Source organism: Larimichthys crocea, chromosome XI (assembly GCF_000972845.2).
Source record: "Larimichthys crocea isolate SSNF chromosome XI, L_crocea_2.0, whole genome shotgun sequence".
NCBI lineage: Eukaryota > Metazoa > Chordata > Actinopteri > Sciaenidae > Larimichthys > Larimichthys crocea.
In genome coordinates, this window is record NC_040021.1 from 13,253,383 (window position 1) to 13,277,805 (window position 24,423).

Consider the following 24,423-nt stretch of genomic DNA (forward strand, 5'->3'; position numbering starts at 1 on the left):
TACAGACATAATTTCACACAGGAAATTGCATTCACCGGACACAACGAAACACTGTAATACTGTGGCAGTGGGGGAAATATTCAGATCCTTTATTAACTACTCAATATGGAAATGAGGTTTATTGAAATAAAATAATAAATGTGTCACCAAAACATACCTAAACTAAAAAGAACTTCAATATAAATGTAGGCGAGTGAGTTCCCTCTGAAATGTAGCAGTATTTTGGTATAAAGTAGCAGAATAATATAAATATTTAAGTCTAAATACCTCAAAATTGTACTTAAGTTCATTACATGGGTCAAAAACCTTATAAAATGTATTTCCTTGTATTGTTGTGTGCAGTCCTTAACATAAGCAAGAACTACCAACACTCCTACTAATACTACTACTAATAATACCAACAATATTAATGTATTACATAATAAAGGAAAATAAAGCCATTAAATAGTGTAAAAACATATATTTTTAACCTCTAACTAATATTAATTAAGGTGGTAATATTACCTTTGTCTCTGACTGCCTGTGATACACAGCATTTGTGTTGTTCCACCTTGTTCACCTTCTTTTGTATTGTTCAAAACAAGGTTATGTGGATTTGTCTCTTGCAGTGCACTCATGACCCCTGCTGACACGAAACTGTCGTCACAACTGTGGTCGCAGACAGAAATAGAGGTTTTTGCTGCTGTTAAAGGACAGTCTGATCCACAGACAGCTTGACAGAGCAACAGACAGTAAAACCAGAGAGAAAAACCATCAGCAAACCTAACATAAAAAGGTCTAACAGTCTTGTACAAATATCAAATCAATCAATCAAACCAGGACATTTTGGCATTTGACCCATTTGAGTTTATTCTTCATCAGAACCTCAGATGAAAACAGAGTTTGTGCCTGGCCAAGTGAGCAATAATAATAATCATCAGCAGATATTTTTTTAACAGTGGAAGCAGGAGGAAGAATCTGTTCTTGGTGAAAACACAGAACACAGTAATTAAGTTTATTTCTTTGAATAGAAACAACATGGTGTGTAGACAGAAAATGTTGAAAGGAAATATGTTTGCATGTCCAGATGGTGAGAACCCATCCAGATGTTACTGATAATACACAAAACAAATATCCACAGGACTCCTGAGTTGAAATGAACCTATGATGTATTGTTCCTAAATAGACATTAGATTTGTAGACTATGACTACACATCTTTTTGTTTTGGCATTATCACTTCCTTCACTGAGCTTTACTCATCCAACAGGCTCACTGTGCTGCTGCTGCTGCTGCTTCCTCGTTCTAATCTACAGAGTCCAAAGAGTGAATGGGCATGAGCCAAAATAAAGTGACAGTTTAACTTGTGCAAATGTACAAGCGTATTTGGACATCAGCTGAAACCCTGTATTGTGTAAAATTTTAGAGATATTTTAGAGAGACATTAACCGATCAAAGATCCAGTGTGTAAGATTTAGGGGGCTCTATTTACAAAACATGGCAGAAATGGAACATAATATTCATAACTATGTTTTTATTCACGTATAAGCACCTGAAAATGAGAATAGTTTGTTGATGTTTAAAAAAGGTAACAAAAGCAGTCGCCATGTTTCTACACTAGTCCAGAATGGACGGACTACTAAAGGGCCTTTCATACTTTTTTGTGGCTAGAAAGGATACGGTGAGGCGAGGGGGTGCAATCAGCAACTGCACTGCTGGATGCTACTCAATCCTACACACTGCCCCTTTAAAAACATTTTTAGCAGATTGCACTGCACATTGCCCTGTAGGGTAACAGATCCATAAGATATTCAACAGTGTACTTTTACATTAGGTGCCACATATTACGATATATTATGCTTTTGCTTTAGCTGTTCTAACATATAACACATAATGTGATGAGATCGTGATATATTTTACCCCGATTTGTAATCTTTGGAGTCACGCAGGGGAACAACCACAGGTTGGCAAACCCTGATCTATAATGGCTGTGAAGGCACTATTGCATATTTATGCCAATATCACTGGGATTGTAAAACAACACAAACAAAATGGCCGGGGGTTATCAGCCAGCCGATAACACCCCAGGAAAGAAAAAGAAATTAATAATAAAAATCATTGGCCCAAAATCTTTCTCATTCTTTGCATGTTAAGCTTGACCCAGTGTTTAGATACATGTCAGTGATCAAGTAAGAATACAAAAACAAAACAAACAAACAAACAAAGCAATGATGGCATTTCCACATGGCATCTTAACATTGAATCAATATGCAGAACTGTGAATGAACATGTACAAAAGTGACAGAAAGCAGATACAAGACAAATATCACAGAGAACATTTACATGTCCTCTAGCTGAACAGGCAGACGCTTACTGTCTGACAGTAAAACGTGTGTAAACCCGTGCTCCTAAGAAGCTGCTCGCAGTCTGACCAAATGTTAGGTATTATTACGTGATGAATTATGTAAATGATTGATTGATTATCAAATGGTGCAATTTGTTCATTTTCTTGCAATTGGTGGACTCAAATCTTTCAGTGGAGGTAACAGATTAAACTGCAGGGAAACGTTTACGATGAAATAACACGAAATTAGTAAAAAATCTTCACCGCGTTATAAAACCTGCCAGCAAAATTTGTCTGTCGCCTGTCAGTCATGTCATTCAAACTGAAAAATGCAGCATTTAAACATGTCAGTGTAGTACTAGCTGAGCAGTTAAGATAAAACATGTATGCATATGATGCAAGTGAATAATTGGATAGTCTGAATGCTTTTGTTTGGCGCATAACTTGCATGTATAATTTCCCAGTGCTGACTTACTGATACATGTTTACATTTTAAGTCCTAGACCTCCCAAGCAGCATTCACAACACAGCTGAGTCGGGCTGGGAAAACACAGACAGTGTTTGCATCACTGAGATATTTGGATCTCTTTTGACACTACAGTGTTTTTACTTCTTGGAATTAAATATGGTTGCTGAGCAGGTCTGGCCAAATGCATCAGGAAGCATTATCTCTACAGCGCTGTTCAGCAGTTTCGGTGGCACAGCTCATGTACGTGGACAAGCTCTGGGTACAGTGAATGGAAAACAAACTCCCTGAGAGTGTATTCAAACCCAGAGTCAGGACCTACTGAAAGCGGCGTGTAACAATATATTTTCCGTGCCCTTCAGGAATAGTTGGTATTTACTGACTCCCAGATGTAGAAAATGTTTCAGATCCGTGGGACAAGCTCATGGCATTGCACTGCAAAATGTCCACCGCGCGTGAACATCAACCCTCCTTTTCCTCAACGCCTTAACTCCTTGATTCAGTGATGAAATGTGCTGTAACACTCAAACCAATTATTATCTGAGACATTTCCCCTCAGTTTCTTCTCATTATATCATCTTTCTCTCACCGTAGCCTCCCCTATGTGCAGGTATTTGTGCTTAACCTTGTCTTTCTGTCTATTTTAGTCTCGCCTTTAAAACATTTTCATAATATGACAAACAAAACACTACTGAATGAAGTGGTGGGATGAACCGCAGCGTGCACCACAGGTAGCTCTGCGTTATTCCCACATATCAAAAGGCTCAAAAACATCTAGTTCGGGGGATTCTTGTGGCTGAACAGCAGCCACAGCTCCAGCACACATCACCCATTTCCAAAATGAAGGAATGACAGCAGGGACGAGAGAATAGAGGGATAAGTGAAGGACAGCAGGCTGACTGCTGCCAGGTGACGACCTTTAAAGCTCTTGTAAATCTCCTGTTTCCTGGCAGCGCTCCACCTGTGTGCTTTCTTGCATTATGTGCCAGTGTGAATGAGCTAACAGGGTGTACATGCACGTGAAAAAAAAAAACAAAAAAACGCACAATCACAATCCAAACTCTCCAGCAGACAGATGTCCCCCTTATCGATTATTTCAAACCTCACACACACACACACACACATCAACCTGATGATAAACTTTGCACTGAAACACCACCCACATGACAAAACTCTTAAATACTTCTGTTTATCTTCCTGCAGCAGTACATTCAGTCATTTCTTCTGGGAAGTTATTTGGGAAGTTGATGGAGCCTCTGAGTCCATTATGCAGACTCCACCACACACTGACAGCATCACCATTCAAACCTCCGCAACAGCAACCTCTAAAAACAAAAAATCTAACAATGGGACAGATCTGTCCTGCCACATTCAGCAATTTGTTTTGGCACAATTGCCACACAGCAGCTTTTCCGTTTCTTTCTTTTTTTTGTTGTTGTTGATGCAGATACTGGCATACAGTATGTGGGCACAGCAGAGCGGAGATGACCTGCCAGGCAGGGAGGGCGTATGAACCAGCAGGCAGGCAGGCAGGAGGGCAGAGAGGAAGGACCAGAAGGCGCTGATGAAAAAACCACGACAGAAAACAATGGAGGCTTGTGGAAATTCCACATTTCTGTTTTAAAAGCTAACGTGGGTGTGTCCTTTAAAAACTAGGTGCTACTGAGGGTGGAGACGTACGACGCAACCTTCAAATCTTCTCACAAAAACTTCATCAGGCAGAATTGAGATTATCCAGACTAGTCAAAGACACTTGAGCAACATTCTTCCATCCCTACAAGTTTAGCATGTATTATTTTGAATTACGTGTGCTTCTCAAACACTCAAATCTCAAAGGGAATTAATCAATATCTAAATAAGTTTCCAGCAGAGTGAGATGGACAAATGAACACATCCAACTTTGTTGCATCTGTGAGAATTCACTTTCCATCATGGCTTGTTCCAAATTCAGTTTCTATCTGCAGCACAAATGGCCGAAGAAACTTTTACAAAAGGACGGTAATGTTCTTCTTCGAGATCCTCCTATCCTCTTCGTGCTCTTCCATCATAATTTCCAATATGCAACACTGTCGAACATTTAAAACCTTCCATCCACAGTCAGCACATCGGGCTCCAATTACCAAGTTCTCAGTGTAGGTGTAAACAAAACTGCATCCATCTATTACCTGTGTTTGTTCTCCTGAACGACAGCGGCTGTTAAATGTTTGATAGAAGAGTGAAAAGCTGCAAGTGTACACTGCTGAAATTTCCAGTCAGTCAGCGAGAAAGTTTAAAATAGGTGGAATCTAGTTAAGATTTAAGGGATTCAAACACTTTACGGGACAGTGGTTGCTCCAGAGGTCAACTTAAATCGGCTTGAATATCCTGATAAAGCATTCCTTTTGCAGCAGCGCTCCCATGGGATACAATATTCTCCATGTGATGACGTGTGATTATCCAGGCATCGCTCTATTGGTTTATGTACTTCCCTAATTGCCAGTGTTAATTTCGCGATGTTCTGTTCAGACGTTTGCGATGACTCAGGCTGGCGTGTTCATCCCTGAGGAGATGTGGGCGTTGTCTTTCAAGCTGTGTGTATGTGTGTGTGTGTGTGTGTGTGTATGTGTGTGTGGTCTAGATGGGCGTACAGGGCAGGTTTTTCAGATCCACCGCCCGGAGCCTTGTGTACGCTGCTTCTTCCTCCTCTTACACACATAGTAGACCGGGAAAACTACCAGACCTGCAGAGAGGGAGGACGGTCGCAGAGATGAAGGCAGAAAAATGGATTAAAGCTTGTTTTTTTTTTTAAATAACACAAATGATAATTTCTATAGACTATTAGAGCTCGGATGAGTTTTCTATATGGATTTGATTTGATTATCCCGTCTTAGGGCACACTGCAAACAGATTTGGCCTATGTGAAATTAATTGAGCAGAAAAAGAAAGGATTAGAGAGAGACAGCAGAAACACACGACCGATTCTTATAACGACAAAAATAAATATGAATCTGCCATCGCGCCACGTTAGCCTGCAGCAGATCATCTGTCAGACGTACGGACACGGGAAAGAGATTAACACTAATTACAGTTCAGCCGAGGCCTCAGTAGTTCACAGTACTGTCTGTGCAGAGTGCACACAGTGTGCAGTTGGATGCTATTACTTGTAAGTGTAGCTTCAGGAAATAAAAGCCAGTGACTCAGGGAGTGATAATCTGGATGTGCAGCTTCTCTACACTTCTCTTTTCCATGTGCACATTATGCACTGAGAGTGTCATTCATGCGAGTATACAGGTGTGTTTGTGGCATGATTCTGTGCAGTCCGTGAACCTGCTCTGCCGTGTGGAAGGAAAATATCTGTAATTGAGTCAAATCATTTAGGTGTTATCTGTTTACCGCTCTCTCTGGAGCTTCAGCCTGATTAATGTGCATGCGTGGTCGTGCGTATAATTATGTTACCTATCACCAGCGCGAGAGCTCCGAGCACCACGACCAGCAAAATGACCACTGGAGCTATCAGCACCTTGGTGGCTGCAGAGAAAGAGACAGGAGCAGAATAATAATCATTCATAATGAATAAATGTCAGACGGAGTAGAGATTGCACGATTCAAAATTAATGTGTTGTTTTGTTACATTTGTGTTGGAAGTATTTAAGGCTTCTTCTTTCCACCAGTGCATCCGTGGGAGGATACAGGATGCTGGAACATTAATAAAATCCACTCCATCTACGGTTAAATGTCCCTTATTTCATGCAAAATCGGAGCCGCTAACAGTCGACGGCATGAAGACACCAATGAGAGCTGTTATGGTTCTTGTTAAGGGACAAATTAACTCATAGTTCAACAGGCACCCTGCTGATATAACTAGCTGTAGCTGTCATGGAGAGCAGAGTCAAACAAATCTACAAGAGGAGCTCGACTTCCTGGAGGCTTCCTAGTGCATACATTTGAGCACACTGTGATCGGATAATTAGAACTACCATAATTTGATATGTGATGCTTCCACACTTCATTATAAAGCTCTCCTCAGTGGCCTTAAATGTGGAAGTGTTCATTACTGTTGCTAACAGGGGGGAAATTTGCAGATGAGACACAGCATTTCGCTCTCAACAGGAGTCTCGACAGACCATTAGGCAACAACATTTTAAGGTTTTTATCCGGTGCATGACAAAAGACAACAACAACAAAACTGCTATTTCTATCACTATCACTAATCTACCATTATTATCCACAGCGAGTGCAACATGGCAAAGCTGATTTATTCTAAGAAATCACTTAGGAAAGCAGAATTACAAAAAATAAAGCAGGATGAGGGAATGTGGGTACATCAGAGGGGTAAACTGTTCATTACTTTAAATATTAGTAAAAAATAAAATAAAATAACTGAATCAACCAAACTTGGCACTGGCAAATCTGTGCTTAATGACAGAAGTCACAGTAGTGTGAATATGCAGCTGTGTTCATTTCTGTATGATAAACAGCTCCGATACTCCCACCATGTAAGAAGGAGTGCCACCACACCAGCATGACTTCATGACTTTCTTCTATATATTTCTTATGTATGAGTCATTTCTGCTGTAACAAGTGAATTGTGAAGTGAAAAGTCTGTCTACAACGATGCTAGAATCTTTTTGAGGATGTACTTAGGCACACTGCTTTAAGCTGAATGCTTATAGTGACGACGTGCTGATGTTTGCAACATTCACCGTCTTACATTAGTGTGTTAGCATGCTGTCATTTGCTAATCAGCAGCTGTGGCTGATGGGAATTGTCGATGGTTTTGCAGGATTTTGGTCATAAACGTAAATGTTAGTCAAAGTTTGACCCAATCATGGTGCTAGAAGAAAATTCAGAGGGTCACCGTCAGTAGGATTCATCCCAGCAACCAACAGACTGACATATACAAAAACTCCTCATCCCACTACAGTTTAAAAAGTTTATCACAGGATTATCTCCACAGACACACACACACCAACTTACCGCAGACAGACCCTCTAATTAGCCGTCTCAGATGAGGTTTATCAGGTAGATAGCGATACTTGCATCCAAACACGCTGAGGTTGGATGTATGGTCCCCAAAGAACCTGACAACAAGAAGTTTAAAGTGGCATCAGATGAGTGCATAGAAAGAAGTGGAAAAGGCAGTTCGAGAAGGAGATTGAAGATGGTAACCTTAGGTGTCGGTAGCGCTCTCCACAGCGGTAACAGAAGTTAGTGTTGCACTGCGTACAAGTCATATGGTCACATCCCTCTGTACGCTGGATATGAATCTACAGACAGTAGAAGTTGTCAGTTTTTTAGCACATACTACACTTATTTATCATACTGATAAAGAGCTACATGCATTATCACAATGTCAGGCGTTCTTTCACTCTTTTAGCTCAGGACACAATTTAAAAATCATCATTATGTTCTCTTTTCAGACTCAAGACCGCACTAGAACAACCGACCTGCAATATGCATGCAGCGGTACACTTAATGGATCTTTGCTTTCTGGCTGCTGTAGCAGAGAGCAGTCTTACTATAAACTGGGCATTAAGTTCAGCAGCTCTCAGCCTCTTTTCCAGCTAAACACAGCATGACACCAATTTGTTTGCGTTGCAGTGCAAACAGGGTCGTCTCTTCTGCTTCCAGAGCAGAAATTCAGCGATATGGAGCATCGGTGCGGTGAACACAGACGGAAAATGTTGGCTGCTGTGAGCAAACAGTCCTCATAAACTGATAATTATCTTATTACACGTCTTGCTTTTTGTCATCTTCCGACAATCAAATTAGATATTGTGTAGACTAACTTATACCAGGCTGGTTTTATGACTGTGAGACTGACTGAGTGTGTTTTGTGCAGCAGAGACATCATTGTTTTTTTTCCAATATGTTCACTGCACTTTAAATCTGTGCTTCCATCTAGTTCTCTACAGCGCTCCATCCATCATCTGTCCTTGCTCCCATTTTTTCTAACCTCCATTGATTTATTTATCTACAATGATTCCATGCTTCATCAGTCAACCCTCTTTCCATTCACACACACACACACACACACACACACACACACACACACACCCACACGGCCTTACATGCCCATGTCGTTCCACAGCAAACCACAGTATCAAAATAGCTTATATCCTCTACCATTACCCGCTTCTTACCTTACACTGAGGACATTTCTGGGCATTTCTTTGCCCGTGCTCTATGACACTAGCCCAGTTTCGTAGCAGCTTGTCTCCTTTCCTGTAGTCGCGACATTTGAGCCCATTATGCCACGGCGCATGGCATTTAAAGCACCACACAAACTGGCAATTGCTACACTGGATCTACAGGAGGGACAGAAAAAGTATATATATCAGTTACTATGTCACTATACAGTTGGAGGCGCGTACGCTGGGACTGTCATCTTACCTTGTACTTGTGTTCAGAGCGGTTGGGGTTGTGCTCCTTCAGAGAGGTGAACTGACTGCACTGGGGGCAAGGTTTGGTGCTCGAGTCCAGCTGACTCAGCTCCAAAAAGTAACGATATTTTGCCACGTCTTCGTTGGCTAAATGGGAAATCACCACTACCTCCTCCAGGTAGCCGCTGCACTCCGGGATCGGACAGCTGATGTATGATTTGGCTACTCGAACCTGGGAAACATCAAGGTCTCATTAGTGACAGCTAATTAATGCAACGTCACCTTCTCCAGAGTGTGTATGTGCGCTGCGGATCAATCTACCAAATCACTAATGGGAGACAGTTAATAATTTACCCAGGAGTAGAGGGAGTTAACGATAGATGAATAGATGGCTGAAGGAGGCAGCAGAGAGAGTGGAAGATAATAAGTATCAAAGCACACAGAGGCACATTAGTTAGTCCAGAACAAGTGCTCGTCAGTCAGTTATACCACGTGGACCTCATCCACGCATCATCCACAACCTTCAGGGCCTGACATTTTATTATGTGCACACTGGACAGAAGTGATGCTCTCACTTCAGGGTGCACTATTTCATAATCTCACTTTGTTACATAAGAAGACACATTTTCCGTCATGGAGGTTACACCTGCCTTCAATAAAAAGCAAAGCAATATAAGGTCTTATCTGTCCGAGCATACTGTAAGTGTCATCGAGAAGCATACAGAGACAATAAGCTCCACCGTGAAGTTCGTCTCTTATTCTCTTGTTTACCTTCCTCAATGTAACTCTCTCTTTTTTGTCTCTATTTCCTCGCAGGGCATCTCTCCTTCTCTAGTTCCTTCTCGTTTTCTCTACCTCACTTCATATGTTCTTTCTCTCTCCGCACCTCACTCTCAGTCCATCAAAGCCAGTGAGACCTGCTGTGCTGATACATGATAAGGCATTTTGTCAATGTGTGTGTGTCTGTGAGAGAGTGTGTGTGTGAAATGACAGCGGGATAGAAAGCAAAGAACAATAGCATCGGCCTCTGATGGTGTTACACCCAACATCCCCTGCAGCACGTGCGCACACACACACACACACACACACACACACACACACACACACACACAATAAAAGCATTACATTATAAAGTGTATCCTCTGCAGGCATAAGAGCTGATGTGTTAGTATTGTTTCCACAACACTAATGCTGTGATGACCACTGCCAGACTGGTTGGACGGGTTAGTACTGCTGCCACTATCTGTCTCTCGCACATGTCAGTGTGTGTGTGGTGTGTTTAAAATGTTTGTTCTGCATTTTCGCTGTCACCAGATAAAACGTCAACGCCAACGCCAACATAAAGCCATATAATGTGCATGATTAAAACAGATACAGTTACAATAGGCATGTGGCTGCCACCAAACAGCGGCGTCAAAGTTAAACTAGTGACACTCGGTATGTAATGACAATATACTAAGGTGTAACCCTTTCAGCAGCGAGTCCCAATTAGGATTATTTGTAACCTGGGCTGTACTGCTAAACTGAGCTAACAATAGATGTTATGCTTTGACAAAAACCAACACCAACAAAAAAACAGTCAAATAGAATTACGAAGTGTGTTTTTACTGTGTAACCAGTACGCTGCCTATCAGCCCGAGTCAACTGTAACACCCAAACACCACTGTGTACGTGTGCTCGAAAACAAGAGCGAGCAAGAGAGCAGAGAAGTTGAAATAATTAACTAAAGGTAATGGATAAATAGTTGACATGTTTAGCTAAAGGTAATGGTTGAAACAGTTAAATGGGTAAATGCCTTAAACAGTACTGCTTAATAATTAAACAGTAACGTTTAAACAATTAGGTATTGGATAAATGGTTGATATAGCTGAAACTGTTTGATATAGGTCATGGATGAATGATTGAAACAGTAACGGATAAAAGTTTAAACAATTAGATCATGGATAAATGACTGGAACAGTTACAAGCAAAGAACAAACAGCTGAAATAGTTTAAACAATAATAATAAGCAGTTAAATTTGTTAGCTACACGTTGGATAAACAGTTGGAACAGATAAATGGTTCAGCTTCTACAGTGATCGCAGCGTGAATGCCAAACTGACTAGAAAGCGTAAACACAGACAGTTCAAATGTATCATAACATATTTAAACTTTTATCGAACGAACAGTGTTAAATAATATCCAGTTTACATCAACTTTCATGAGACTGTTTGGATCATATGATGAGTGTGCATGCCAGTGATGGGGTCCTCGAGATCACCTGATGAAGGAGTAGGTGTGGATGAAAATGGTTGTGCTATGATGTAGAGAAGCTCATTTTATATATCTGAACATCAAATATGTTAAGTTAGAATAAATTCTAGATATTTTTATTATTCTAGATATTTGGCCTTGATTTGAGGAGTTTAAGTTGCTGGCACAACAATATAGTTAACACCACACCAGTTCAGTCCAGGCCATCTTTGACCACATACTCTGATCTCTCTGAAATAAACAATGCTTACTGTTTCATTTGAGGATTAACACGTAAAGTCTGTTTACATTAACGGAAAAGCGTTCCAGCTACACGGTTTAGTTTACATGATCGTGATCTCTTTCTCTGCGTGCTGATCGGAGAGTCTTGATTATCTCTGTTTGTATTCTTCCCCTGTTACCAAAGCAAGATAGTTGCTGATTAAAAGTAGTGCGGGTGACTGATTAAAAACTGTTTTATCTAAACAGAGTATGGCAGATTATAGTAACAGTGGCAAGGAGCTGAGACTAACTTCTCTGGCACCGGTTCACGAACAAGGCACTTTAAAAAAAAAATCCATCTTGAAACACTTTAGCTCTGTTAGAGAGGAGCGGCTGGCCATCTGTCTTTATTGCTGCTGAGACCCTATTTCCATGGCAGCTACACCGAATTAATGGAAGTAAATGTTTCATCCATCTATTATTAATTTCCTTCATTTCTCAGTGTAAATCGTCGCCAGAATCAATGAACCTGAGCTCTTACTGAACATTTGTTTTGCACCAACTTTCAGAAATCACAATGCAGTGTCGCCACAAAACAGATATGTTATGTCCTGATTGTGCCCTGTTTCGTACTCTGAAGTACTGCTCTCTCCATAACGCTCTGCAAACACAAACATACATCCGTATATTATAACTAGGGGTGAAGTCTTCCTTAAAATAGGTGAGCCCGAGAGAAGGAATTTGAATAAATCCAACCGTACACAAAGTAAGCTATTGTAAACCAGATCCACCAGGTCCCATTTTTGTGCAGTGAGTGTTTGTGACCCAGATTCACAGGAAAACTTTTGTTATCACAAGATGAGGAGACCTGCAGATGTTGGCCTGTGACACCTCAGTGATCCTTAGAAAGAGCCTCAACCACAAAGATGTGGAGTCAGATCGCTCCAATGCCAGGACCTGGTAACAGTTCCCAGAACCCCTCGCCCTGCCCCTGCCTTGGGGTCAGATAAGATGCCAAACATAAAAAGTGTGACAGAGGAGAGTGTGTGCTGTTCAAGGACACCTCCGCCTACAGCTGACTGGCCCAGCAATGCCTGGTTCTGGGACAGGCCCAACCTCAGCACTGCTGTGACACCCTGCTGCACTGTGCAACCACTAACACCGCCCCCCCCTAACACCAACCTGGGAGCTGACGTAGAGTTTCAGACACTCATCACACACGGCCTTCCTGCAGCAGGGCAGGGGTGCGATGGATTTCCCTTCCAGGCACACCCGGCAACTCTGCATCGTTGCCTCTGCGCCGCCGGCCTGTAAAATGGACAAACCGTGGGCCATGTCCCCGAAAGGATCCACCAGGTCGTCCAGTGTGTACAGCTGCGGTTTGGGACTCGAACTCGCGTCCTGTCCCGTCTCCGCGTCCATTTCTGGTGCGTCAGACGTGACCGTGTCATCGTCCGTGATTTCATCCCGGTGACTGTCGTTGGCGATGCAGTACACCGTGCAGTAGACGTGCTCTTTACCGGGAAACGGCTCGTTTGAAGTCCCCGTGCTGCCTTCACTGTCCCCTCTGAGGCGGCGCGGGCCGGTGACGGTTATAAATTCAACTGAAGTCAAGTCGCTCAGGGTTGGCTCGTTTTCCGTCACCGCGTCGCCCGTTTCCCGCTCCGACTTTCTACATTCGCCGCATTCACTCTCGTAGCCGCTCGTAACGTCGCTGTTGACGGTCCCTTCGTGGCTGTCGTGCTGCTGCATCCGACTGCTTGTGCTCAGGCGGAGAGAGGGAGACTTTGAAACCCCGAAATTCCTCCTCAAAATCTCGACAGCGCTCGCCCTCCTCCTCTCTCCACCTCCACCTCCACCGCCGCCGTTGCAGTTGTTGTTGTTGTTGCCCTTCGCATCCTTCTCCTCATCGCTGCTCCTCTCCTCCGGCTCCCTCTCTCCGCCGTCCAGGGATAACCGCGAGTTGGATCTGGTGACACGGCGGCTCAAATCTCTCACCGACCGCTCAACTTTGCCGTCCGTGAAGGAAGTTTCTGTTGGCAGGTTGCGGGACAATTTCACCCTCCCTTCCTCGAAGCTGCTGATAAAACTCGGCATTGTACAAGCGTCAGCTATCGGTCCGTCATCTTCCATCCCCGATATGGTTCTCCCCATTTAAGTGAGCGGCTCTCACCCCGCACGGACCCTCCGCCTGTCTGCCTCCAACTCCTACTACCAAAACAAAACAAAGCAGGCAGGCAGGCAGCTCGCTGCTTCCGGGTCTCGTCGTCACCGTGTCGGAGAGCAGCGATAGGCCGACGGGGGAAGCCGTGCGGCGGAGCGCGGCCCCGGCAGATGTCAGTCACACTGTCAGCACCGCTGCTGGTGTGCACAGTGGGCAGCAGAGCTTTTTCACAGCAGCCATTTTGACATGAAATAGTGGGGTCATCAGCACAGGTGTTAATTTAATGATACTAATTAAACATTTTACACTGTGTACCACCTCAGAATATATTCAGTACCACCCAGGGGCACTGCTAGGAATTTTGGGCCCCATGACAAAAAAATCAAATCTGCCCCCCTCTGTGCAGCTGTTGTCCTCACATCTCTAGGACCTAAAACTATCCCATCAAAAGCTTTTTACATAACTCTAATTAAAGGCTTGCAACTGTTGCGTCTTAGTTCAATACTAGTACTAGCACAATATTTACTGCTGGTGATTTGTACATGCATGCAAGTCTGCATACAGTATCAGAATCAGAATCAGAAGTACTGTATTAATCCCCGTAGGGAAATTGTTTTTGTTACCGCAGCTCCCAAGCAGTAAGTGATAGCAAGAAAAACAATAGTAAGAAACAAAACTTTAACAATATACTCTATACAATATCCTATTTTAAACAATATATACAGACTATGTATAAATAACAGTTAAATAGAGCCAGTAACAGTAAAAATAAATAAATAAAAAACAAGTAACAGTATGCAGTGCAGTTCGCTACAGTATTTGATGCAAGATTAAATGCTACCATAAAAATGTGCTAAAGGACATTTTTATTTAACTTTTACTGCCCAAAACATGTAAAAACAAAGAGATAATTAATGTCATTATTATATTTGAAATATATATAGTCAATGATGATGGTTTAATAATTTTATATTGGTGTTTACCTATTTTTGGGGCCTATTTTTGGGGGGTCTCTGTTGGCCGTGGGCCCTTGGAATTGTCCTAATTTTCCCCCTATACGGCGCCCCGGGTACCACCAATATAACAGACATTAAAAAATAGTAGGCCAACCCTGTTCAGATATATACGGAAGCCCTAAGGGGTCATACATACATACATTTTATTCCACCCGTTTTCCCATGATAATGAGAGAATTAATTCGAGATCTCGAGAAAACAAAACGATAGTCTAGTGTATTAAATCATTGCAGGAAACATCATTTAGTGTAGCAATGTCAGAGGAGCAGGAGACACCTTTAGTGTATTTTGTATTTGTTCTTGTTTTGTCTCAAAACTCAACATTTCAAATAATTGCCGAGCTTGAAATACAGATAGTCAGTTTTGATTTTCAGGGTATTTATGACGACATCAGGCTCAGTTAGATTACGCCTCTGATAAAGCTGAAGCCTTGCTAGCCGTCTTCTCAGATGACGCACACTAATGTGTACATTATCTATAGCAAGGCATAAAGCTGTTTCAGCCTGTGTCAGGCCTTGATTGAAGAGATATGTGACGCTGTGATCGATATTCTCCTGCTCCTCTGACATTGCTACACTAAATGATGTTTCCTGCAATGATTTAATACACTAGACTATCGTTTTGTTTTCAGATCTCGAATTAATTATCTCGTTATCACGGGAAAATGGGTGGAATAAAATATATGTATGTATGACCCTTTAGGGCTTCCGTAGTTACAGACAGTTGACACAGGAGGAAGGTCTTTTGCCATGGGAAGAATCTTTCATTATTGTTTTTATCATTTTTATTACCCGTCACTTGTTAGCTTGCACCTAATCACGGATGTGCACTACGTGCTACCTGCATGAACGTGACATGACTATGGTATACTAAGTTTTTTTTATTTAAATTCTTGTAGTATTATCAGTATTAAATGTTTCTAAATTCATTTTTTTATTAAAAAAATATACATTTCAGAGATTCCTCTGCGTACCACTCAAGGGCGCTTGCGTACCACCAGTGGTACTTGTACCACAGTTTGAGAACCCAGTGATTTAGTGCAACTGAGACAACATGCAACACAGCAGCACCCTGATGGGACCTTAATTAGTATCATTGGTAACACCTGTGTTTATCTACTATTTTAATGTCAAAATGGCTGCTGTGGAAAAGCTCTATTTGCACTCGGTCCCCTTAACCCCAGGGCCATAATTAGTGCTTTATTACCATTTACGAGAAGGGCCCCTGTGTTAGACCTGAAATGTTTCAGTTTTGTTTAAAGTTGACGCTTTTACCAAAGTGACAATCAAGGTATCGTGCAACTAGGACATGTTAGTGCAGCAATAAGTACTGTGAAGTCCTAGAGGGGGATAGATTTAGCATGTCCAGTTGTTGGTAGTGCTGGAGAAGAGGTACTCTCTGAAGAGCTGGGTCTTCAGGAGGTTTTTGGAGTTGCAAGAAAGCCCCTGAACTGGTGGGATGTTCCACCAATGGGGAAAAACAGACAATAACAGTCTAGATTGCCTTCAGTGTACAGGCGTTGTTCATTGGCAGAGGTGACATATGTCTGTATAAAGGCATCCAAGTAAGTGGGTGCAGAACTGGAGATTACTTTGTAGGTAAACATTAGCGATTTGAATTTAATGTGGGCTGTTACAGGTAGTCAGTGGAGCTTGATGAGCAGTGTGGTAACATGTCCTTTATGGGGGTTGATTGAAAACCAGGCAGCAGCCACGTGCTGGATCATCTAATGACGTTTTACTACGCAGGTTGTGAGATGACCACAGCCTGTATCAGGAGTTGGGCGACATGACTGGGCAACCGAGGCAATGTGATCAGAGAAGGTTAGTTCGTCATCGACGATGACTACCCTGATAAAGGCGAGACATAGGGAGGTTGATGTCATGGTGTGTAGTAGGTTTGGCTGGGAGGAGCAGCAGTTCAGCTGGAGGTGGTGTGCCTTCATCCATGTGGATATGCCTGAGAGGTATTCAGAGAGCCGTACATTGATGTATTATTTAAATTATCACACAGTAAACGCAGGCCAGGAGCAGCATTTTAAAACTGTGCACACTGTACTGAGAGTGTGAGGAACAGAGATGAATGTTTTTATGGATGAGATGTGTCAAAGGCTGCACAGTACAGTTTGAACCTCACTGCTAACTATTCTTTCACTAAATAACAGCTTTTTAAATGATTTCAAATATTCAGAAGCAAGTACAGAACTAGGTCATAGTACAATGCAAATGTGGTTAAATGACTTACTTTGGCCAAACACAATGTGAGTACACACTGTGAAACTTAATTCGCAGGTTTACAATGTAAAGTATACATTTGACAAAATAATCTTAAGCCAAGGTCCACTTACTAACTTTTCCAGGTGCTTTCAACCACAGCTTATCAGCAGGCGAAGTTTACACAGTTGTCATGAACTGAACCATGACATCTGCTGATTAGGATAGTGAGATGTGGTTGAAAGCTGCACAGAAATCTAGCAAGAGATTGCTGCTCATATTAAATTTTCAACTCCTCATCTTGTTGCCTTTCTTACCAATTTTTCCACTCTGGACATTTTTACCTGTCATAGCAGGAAGTGAAAACAAATTTCGTTAATGATGGCTCAGTTCCATCAAGTGTCCCGGTGAGAAAAAAGGTTTTGAGTTTCAGAACTGCAGCTCTGGGGTTGTATGACACAGTCACAGGACCTGATTATGGCTGCTTCACATCAACAAAACCATGCTTGTTAACTACATACTTCATATAGTGGTATACTTGAGTGTATATGTGCACCTCTGCCCTGATATTGACCTTACTGAATCCATCAGCTTGAGTAGTTTTCATCACCTAAAAAAATGTAATTGAAGAAATCATTGTGCTATGTTATCAGTATCAATATTATTTGTTGTAATCATGCTCTGTATGGTTCAAAAGGTTACTTTCCCTTGCGTCACACACACTCACACACATTTCTAATCTTCATAAAACCCCCCCTTTAACCAGAATTAATTTCATTTCAACGGGCAAAGTGACACTTGAACACATTATAATGAAATTCATTTGGATGGACACATTTTTAGTTCAACGCTGTTGGCACAACTTTCAAATAAACCTAACTGGGGCGCCTGTAAAATGGGTTGTTAGCTCTGTTACAATTCCTCATTAATGCCATAGGGCACAAGCCACGCAGTAATTAGTTTGCTTGTCCTGGCTGTGCCCAATTGGTTTTAGTGCAGAATGCCAACAATGTTTAAAAGGCCTTTACAAGTGCTAGTCTGGGCTTATTACATAAAGCTCGAAAAACCCATCAGACATTTTCTGGAGTGTGCTGTTCCACATTAAACAGGTCAAAAAGTGCAGATGCTCTGCAGGCTACCAATAAGTACCTCTAACCTTGAGCATTTCCATGATCCTAAACCAAGTTTAATGCATCTACATAAAGAGGGCTTTTGTTTCCCACTCAAGAGGTGTTTTGTCTTAATTGTGTTGATGTTTCATGTTATACTTTAACACCACTATTCCCAGGGATTTAAACATTGAATTGAGCGCTTGATGAGGATGTGAGAATACCACCCACTCTACTCCTCTTACTGATTACCGGTATATATTTCCTAGGCAAATGAACAACAGTGCTTCCTGGAAATGACTGTGTGCGTGTGTGTACGTGTGTGTTTGTGTGTGCGCAAGTTAAAGAGATACGGATGTACTCTATGACTGGCTGGGATGTGTGATCTGAACTGAAAACGAAAGCGATGACTGTTGTGAATGTTTTCCTTGGCTGTCGTTTGAACAGGTTTAGCTTCATTTTATTCATTTTTATAAAAATGGATTTTATTCCGAGCTGAAATACTGGAAAACACCTGGCTGGACAACCAAAGACAACCTCAACCTGAAGGGAAACAACTCACAGTATGAATACTTTGTAATTCACTATACATAATATAGCAGATGTAAACAATCTGAGGTCATAGAACATTCAAATATTCTCTGGAAGGTGTCAGAAAACAGAGGACAACAATATATATTTTCCTTCTCCACCGTCTACTTTATTCCCAACTGTCTAGTTTATGTACAGTCAGCCACCTGCAGGGAAAAGGGAAGGAGTTAAACCAACGTGGATGGTTTTAGTCAGTGGTGAACATTAACAAATCAACCCAGAACCACAGAGAATGTTTGGATATTATTGTTTTCACTGGCAGTTAGTGACTTGCTCCTGTATTGATGTATCGACACTGAGCTGTGGAGTACCTCAGGGTTCTGTCCTGGGTCTTGTGTTTTTCTCTTGTGTGATGTTCTCACTTTCTTACCCTTTGTAGTTACATTTCCATATTAAATTAATTGTACAAGCAACAGTCCCAATAATTAAAGACTCTGAAAATGTATTTTCTCAATCATCTTCTTAAACAAATGATATAATCTACATGAACGAAACAAAATGTCCCGTAACAGTTTTGGTTATTTCTATTGAGACATTTCTGCCTGTGCTTTTCTTACTGTGTTGAAGTGGATGTGGCTCAGTTGACAACAGGTGATGTCATGTATGTCCACGCACCAATCAGGATTTACCACTGTTTGAATCTGAATGTGATGACAGCTGGGTTTGTCTGTACCTGATCCAAACCTCTACTGCACATGTGAGATTTTCAGTAGCAGAGAGAAGGGAGTCAGATGGCTCATTACTTCCATCATCTATACTCCATCAGTCTAATGAGGAATGAGTATATATGGTGACTTATACTGTATGTACATCACATCTATAAGCACGTGTGAGACATATATGGTCATATATGCTATATGTAGTTCACATATTTATCATACATCAGTAAGGGATTGTTCCCTATGGAGAGTAATGGCATTTTTTTGTCCACCACGGCATCACGTAACCTCTAATAGCACTGTTGGCCGCTCAGCTTTTTCAGGCATCTCTGGGGGCCAGAAGATGTAAACTAGTATGTATGTCTCACATGTAGTTGATGAGTGAGTCATCTTGTTGACAGTTGCACATGTGCAGGACTGTATTGATGTATGGACCGAGAGGGTTGTTTGCTTTTGTTTCCAGACCACTGTCAATCAAATCTGGTCAAACCACACACAGTCCTGAAACACATTAGCTGAGTGTTAAACTCTTAACAAATGATACAGGTGTTTTTATTTTTTTACGAGCTCGAGCTACGAGCTCAAAATAATAATAGTTTGTGTTTTTTCTTCCATCAAATGCAAAATTTCTTTTTCAGATTTGTAAAGATTTAGTCAAACACATCATAGTTCTCTCCCTATTATTCATCAATTTACTTAGCAGCATATTATAACAGCACACTCTTGTCATCTTGTCACAGCTGTGAAAGAGGAGGTCAGATTGAGAGACAACAGATTGACTGAATGTTTATTGACACTATTCCACAAAATAACAGCTCCAGCTTCTTCTGCAAATGTTTCACTCTCTCTGTACAGATGTGCATTCTTAGATCTACAGACAAAAAGCTCTATTGACTGTTCCAAAGTCTACTGTGACGATAAAGATAAAACCATGTACTGTGTATATTCTGTCTTTATTATTACTTTAAAATATATTATTACTGTTGTTATTGCTGTTCATTAACACTCTCCGATGAGTTTCCTTCAGTTTGATTTGCGTGGAAGAGTTGTGGCTTTGCAGGTTCTGGGTTAAGTGTTGATCAGTTCACCATGACACAGAAAAGTACAATGTACTGCAGTACAAAGTCTATCTCACTCTCACTCTCTCTCTCTCTCTCTCTCTCTCTCTCTCTCTCTCTCACACACACACACACACGCACACACACACACACACACACACACGTGAGTCACATTATATATCTGAAACTCTTTCTGATTTTCTGAATAATTGCTTCAGTCTGTCGTTAGGTTGGTCAGGTAATATTCAATTGACTCAGTTAAATAAAAAACAAATTAGCGAATGAATTCACTTTCAGTTCATATAGTTTAATTTGATAATGACACGACCAACTATCTTTTTCAATTACGCTTCTAAATAATGGATATGTGACCCTTTTCACAACATCAGCTCTGTGTTTGAATTTTGAAAAAAAAGGACACTTTATCTGCAGTCATTTTATTTATTTAAAAAGCCATGTGTGGTGTTGGTTGATAATTCAAATATAAATGAATATTGTCAAGTTAATTATGTGCTGAAGTGAAAGTGAATTTCCAGCCCTGACAGAATGGTTAATGAAAGAATCACAGACTATAGTGCAACTAGTTCTCTTTCCGCCCATCCTCCTCTTACTCTCTCGTTTCAAATACACTGTACAATTAGAAGAAATAAAACATAGTAGTCCCACTTGTACACAACATCATACATTAGTAGTCAACTAGAAAAAACAGTAAACACGGCCACATGTGATTAAAAAACGTCTAGAAGTTCAAAGTTACATTTCATCGTTTTACATCGTAGTAGCTATTTTTCTCCTTTACTCGGCAGACACTTCAGACTGTGTTATTTATAGAAAAAATCACAAAGTTCACATTTAGGACTCTTTGAAGAGAGTTGAGGAGCATTCAACAAACCAAACAGTTCCCATTTTTAAGAAGCTAGTTAGTCACACGCAGCATGAGATTAAATACGCAACAGTTTGGAAACAACTCATGCAAACACACAAAATGTTGTTTCTGTCCTCCAGAGTGAGTGTCATAGGAGCCTCACGGGGCAGCGACTGTGAACGTAACCCACAGAGTTTTATTACAAAACATGAGCTGCTGAAGATAACTGGCAGACGGGGGGAGGGTTGGGGTGGAAGGTGGACTTTGAGATCAGTTTGGAGAGTGGAAATGGTCTGTTAGTCCATCCTCATGCCAAGAGAAGCCAGTGTATGCACCCAGAAATGTTCCTTGGTTGACGGAGAAGGCCTCAAACATTTGGTCCAGTGATTGCAACACAAGTGCAACATGTTTAGTCACATTTCCAGTAGGAAGGATTTTTCAGAGCAGAATACAAGAGAAAACCTGCTGGCTGCCTGGAATGCAAATGTGATTTTTTTTTTAAGCCTTGCTACTTTTCTTACATGGGAACCCAAGAAAAGTGAACCTGAGACCCATTATTTTTGGTCCCAGTCTGTAAGCTTTCAGAAACCAGGCTCTGCAGATATCCATGTGGTGATATAGTTGGCACTTTCAACATTAAAATTCGAGTAGTGAGGTGAAGAGGGGCAGGGGGGGGGGCCGCTAAGTCTCTGGCATCTCTCTGGTATAATGTTTGTCCTCATTAGTCTGCAGGCGAGAACGAACGCGTACAAAGATTCAGCCTCCGTTCTTTCATTTCTCTTTTTTGCACCAATTGTTGTCATCCACTGGGGTGTTATCAAAACAACAAATAATTAATCAAATAATCCCTGCTCCCACATAAGGATGACAGCCTCTTGTCAGCTTTTTGTCACATTTTAATGGTACAAAAAAAAAAAAGAAAATCCATGACGAGATTCAGGCCACTATGACTGTGATTGTCATTTCTGTACGGGACGCCTGCAGACGATTTTGGCTGCTCTTGAACTATCTGACTAGACTTCTGTGATTCGGAAGAGGTCGATTCTGAAGATTAGGCTGATTGGGCACTTCATCTGGCCTCCAGCTTTTTTTTTTGTCTTATAATTCAGAAAAAGGACTTGCCTGCTGACGGAAACAGAACCTTGGCATTGAGAGCCACAAAAGGTCTGAGTTGGAAAGGAAACTGTTGACTGACCTCAATCCCTCTTCTGTGGTCGCTTGCTTTCTCGTTTTCTGTCTCTATCTACCTCTGCCAGTCTGTCTCGGATGGAAGACAAAATATTTAGACAGGAAGAGACCAAAAGACACACTGGGAACCATTGTCCCGTCTGTAGTAATATGGCAGAAAACACCCCATAGCCTTTGGGATGCTGAAGCGAAAAAGTTTCCTGTCTGTCTCCGAGTTTGCCTGTCTATCTACCTGCTGCATCTGTCTGTCAGGTGTGAAGTCTGTCTGTCCGGGCAGACTGAATTTCTACTGTAAACATTAAGATTCACATTAGTAGTAAAAAAGTTAAACGGTAATAGATCTGTTGTGTGTGTGTGTGTGTGTGTGTGTGTATGTATGTGTTTGTTTCCTGTACACATGCACATATGACAAGAAAGTATGTTAATCTACACATCACACTGTTATTTAACATTCAACATTTCTGATGAAACAACAGAATAAAATGTGTAGCATGTACTTGTGCGTCCAGCCCGTGACTTTCATCTTTTCTCTGTCACTGTTTGCAACAAAAACCCAAATTCACCCAAAAGTAATCTCAGAAAAAAAGATGTCTGACATTCCTGTATCGGTAACCTTGTTAGTAGATGCTCAGTTGGAAAGTCCGGTGTCTAATCTGTCAGACACAAAGAGCAAAACGTTCCACATATGGTTAAACGGGCTCTATTGTGTACACAAGGACGTGTCTCTGTGTTTTGTTTTTTTTACTCTTTGGTGAGGAATATCTGCATTGGAGAGCTGTTAGATACCACAACATTTGAGATAGATTTCTGCAGTAGCTTGAAGTAACTTCAGCAACTCCATGAGTTCTCCTTGGAAGCCGGATGTGACGCGTCAGTGAATCACCAATGAGTTGTGGCCTCTTTGGTTTCATTCACAATGCAGATACCCAACAGCACAAGAGGAAGCAAGTCACTGGCTCCTGATTGCTTCACTCAGAGACAAAAAAAAGAAACAACAAAACAAGAATGCAGATGTTACCAGAGCTGCCTGTACTGGTGTGCAGTTACTATGTTTAACCACACGAGGCCAGTGTTTCATCAGGAACACGCCTAACTCCATTTAAAAACAGCAGACAGGCAGACAAGGGAGGCAATCTGACCAAGTACTGGGAGGGGATTTGTAGGTTGAAACACAGAATATCTTAGTGTCTTCTGTATCCTGTCTGTGCCTTGGTTGTTGTTGTTGTATTAAAAGACAGTCGGAGTAGTAGAAGCAGGATGTTAAGCGGTGGTGATTTGTAAGGCAGCGCTCCTTTACTTTGACCTGTATGAGGAGGAGAAGAGAGGGGTTATACAAAACATTAACTGAATCCCTTTTATTGCTTTAATACAGATTTAAAGGTAAATGTTTATGTGAACCTCTTAAAGTGCCACTGAAAAGTCATGTACAGAGGGCATGTTCGAGCGGCGGCACTAACTCAGAACAGCCACATAAAGAACATACAGTATACGTGACATCATCATATTGCACACTGTAGAAGAGATGTTAACTTTAAAGCTGCTCGAGAAAGCCGAGGCATACGTGAGAACAGTAAAGATTAAGAGGCTTATGATGAAATGCTTAGCGGTGCATTTGCTCAGTATCGTCCTTGATAAAGTGATTCACTCGGGCAAACAACAACATGTTGCTTGATGTTGCGTTGTCCTATAACTGTCACTTGCTGTAGCCACTGTTCAGAATGAAGTTGCATATTCTCTCTTATTAGCACAGCTCTCACATGCCTTAAAATACACGTTGAGATGAAACTTCCTGGCATAGCACTGATAAAATCTACCTAATCGATCTATTATAGCATCCTGGATTCCCGAACAAAGGCCATATAAATCCTTGTAAATGTCCTAGAGGTCTAGAGGTTTCATGTTGTAATTATTGTGTTTCTGTTATATGATAAATTGTTATTTTAGTTCATAAAGTCAT

The 24,423-nt window shown here is 41.4% G+C and overlaps 3 protein-coding genes across 3 annotated transcripts in view; 1 reads left to right on the top strand and 2 right to left on the bottom strand.

The window, feature by feature from the left end:
- Nucleotides 1-823: 823 nt before the first annotated feature.
- Nucleotides 824-13,960, bottom strand: rnf217 (ring finger protein 217). Its single transcript, XM_010739312.3, has 7 exons — nt 12,786-13,960; nt 9,160-9,381; nt 8,910-9,074; nt 7,936-8,033; nt 7,744-7,847; nt 6,223-6,294; nt 824-5,506 (listed from the first exon to the last, which is right to left on the bottom strand). Exons 1-7 carry the CDS (start codon nt 13,755-13,757, stop codon nt 5,427-5,429), a joined length of 1,713 nt encoding a protein of 570 aa, XP_010737614.3. The 5' UTR covers nt 13,758-13,960; the 3' UTR covers nt 824-5,426.
- Nucleotides 13,961-18,522: 4,562 nt separating this feature from the next.
- trdn (triadin) overlaps nt 18,523-24,423 on the top strand; it is a 112,877-nt gene continuing 106,976 nt past the window's right edge. The window contains exon 1 of the mRNA XM_019261428.2: nt 18,523-18,668. The gene's annotated coding sequence lies outside the window, so the exon portion shown is untranslated. The remainder of the gene's footprint in view (nt 18,669-24,423) is intronic.
- Nucleotides 20,656-24,423, bottom strand: part of nkain2 (sodium/potassium transporting ATPase interacting 2) — a 79,907-nt gene continuing 76,139 nt past the window's right edge. The window contains exon 7 of the mRNA XM_010739313.3: nt 20,656-23,769. Within this exon, the coding sequence (XP_010737615.2) occupies nt 23,760-23,769 (10 nt within the window). The 3' untranslated portion in view covers nt 20,656-23,759. The remainder of the gene's footprint in view (nt 23,770-24,423) is intronic.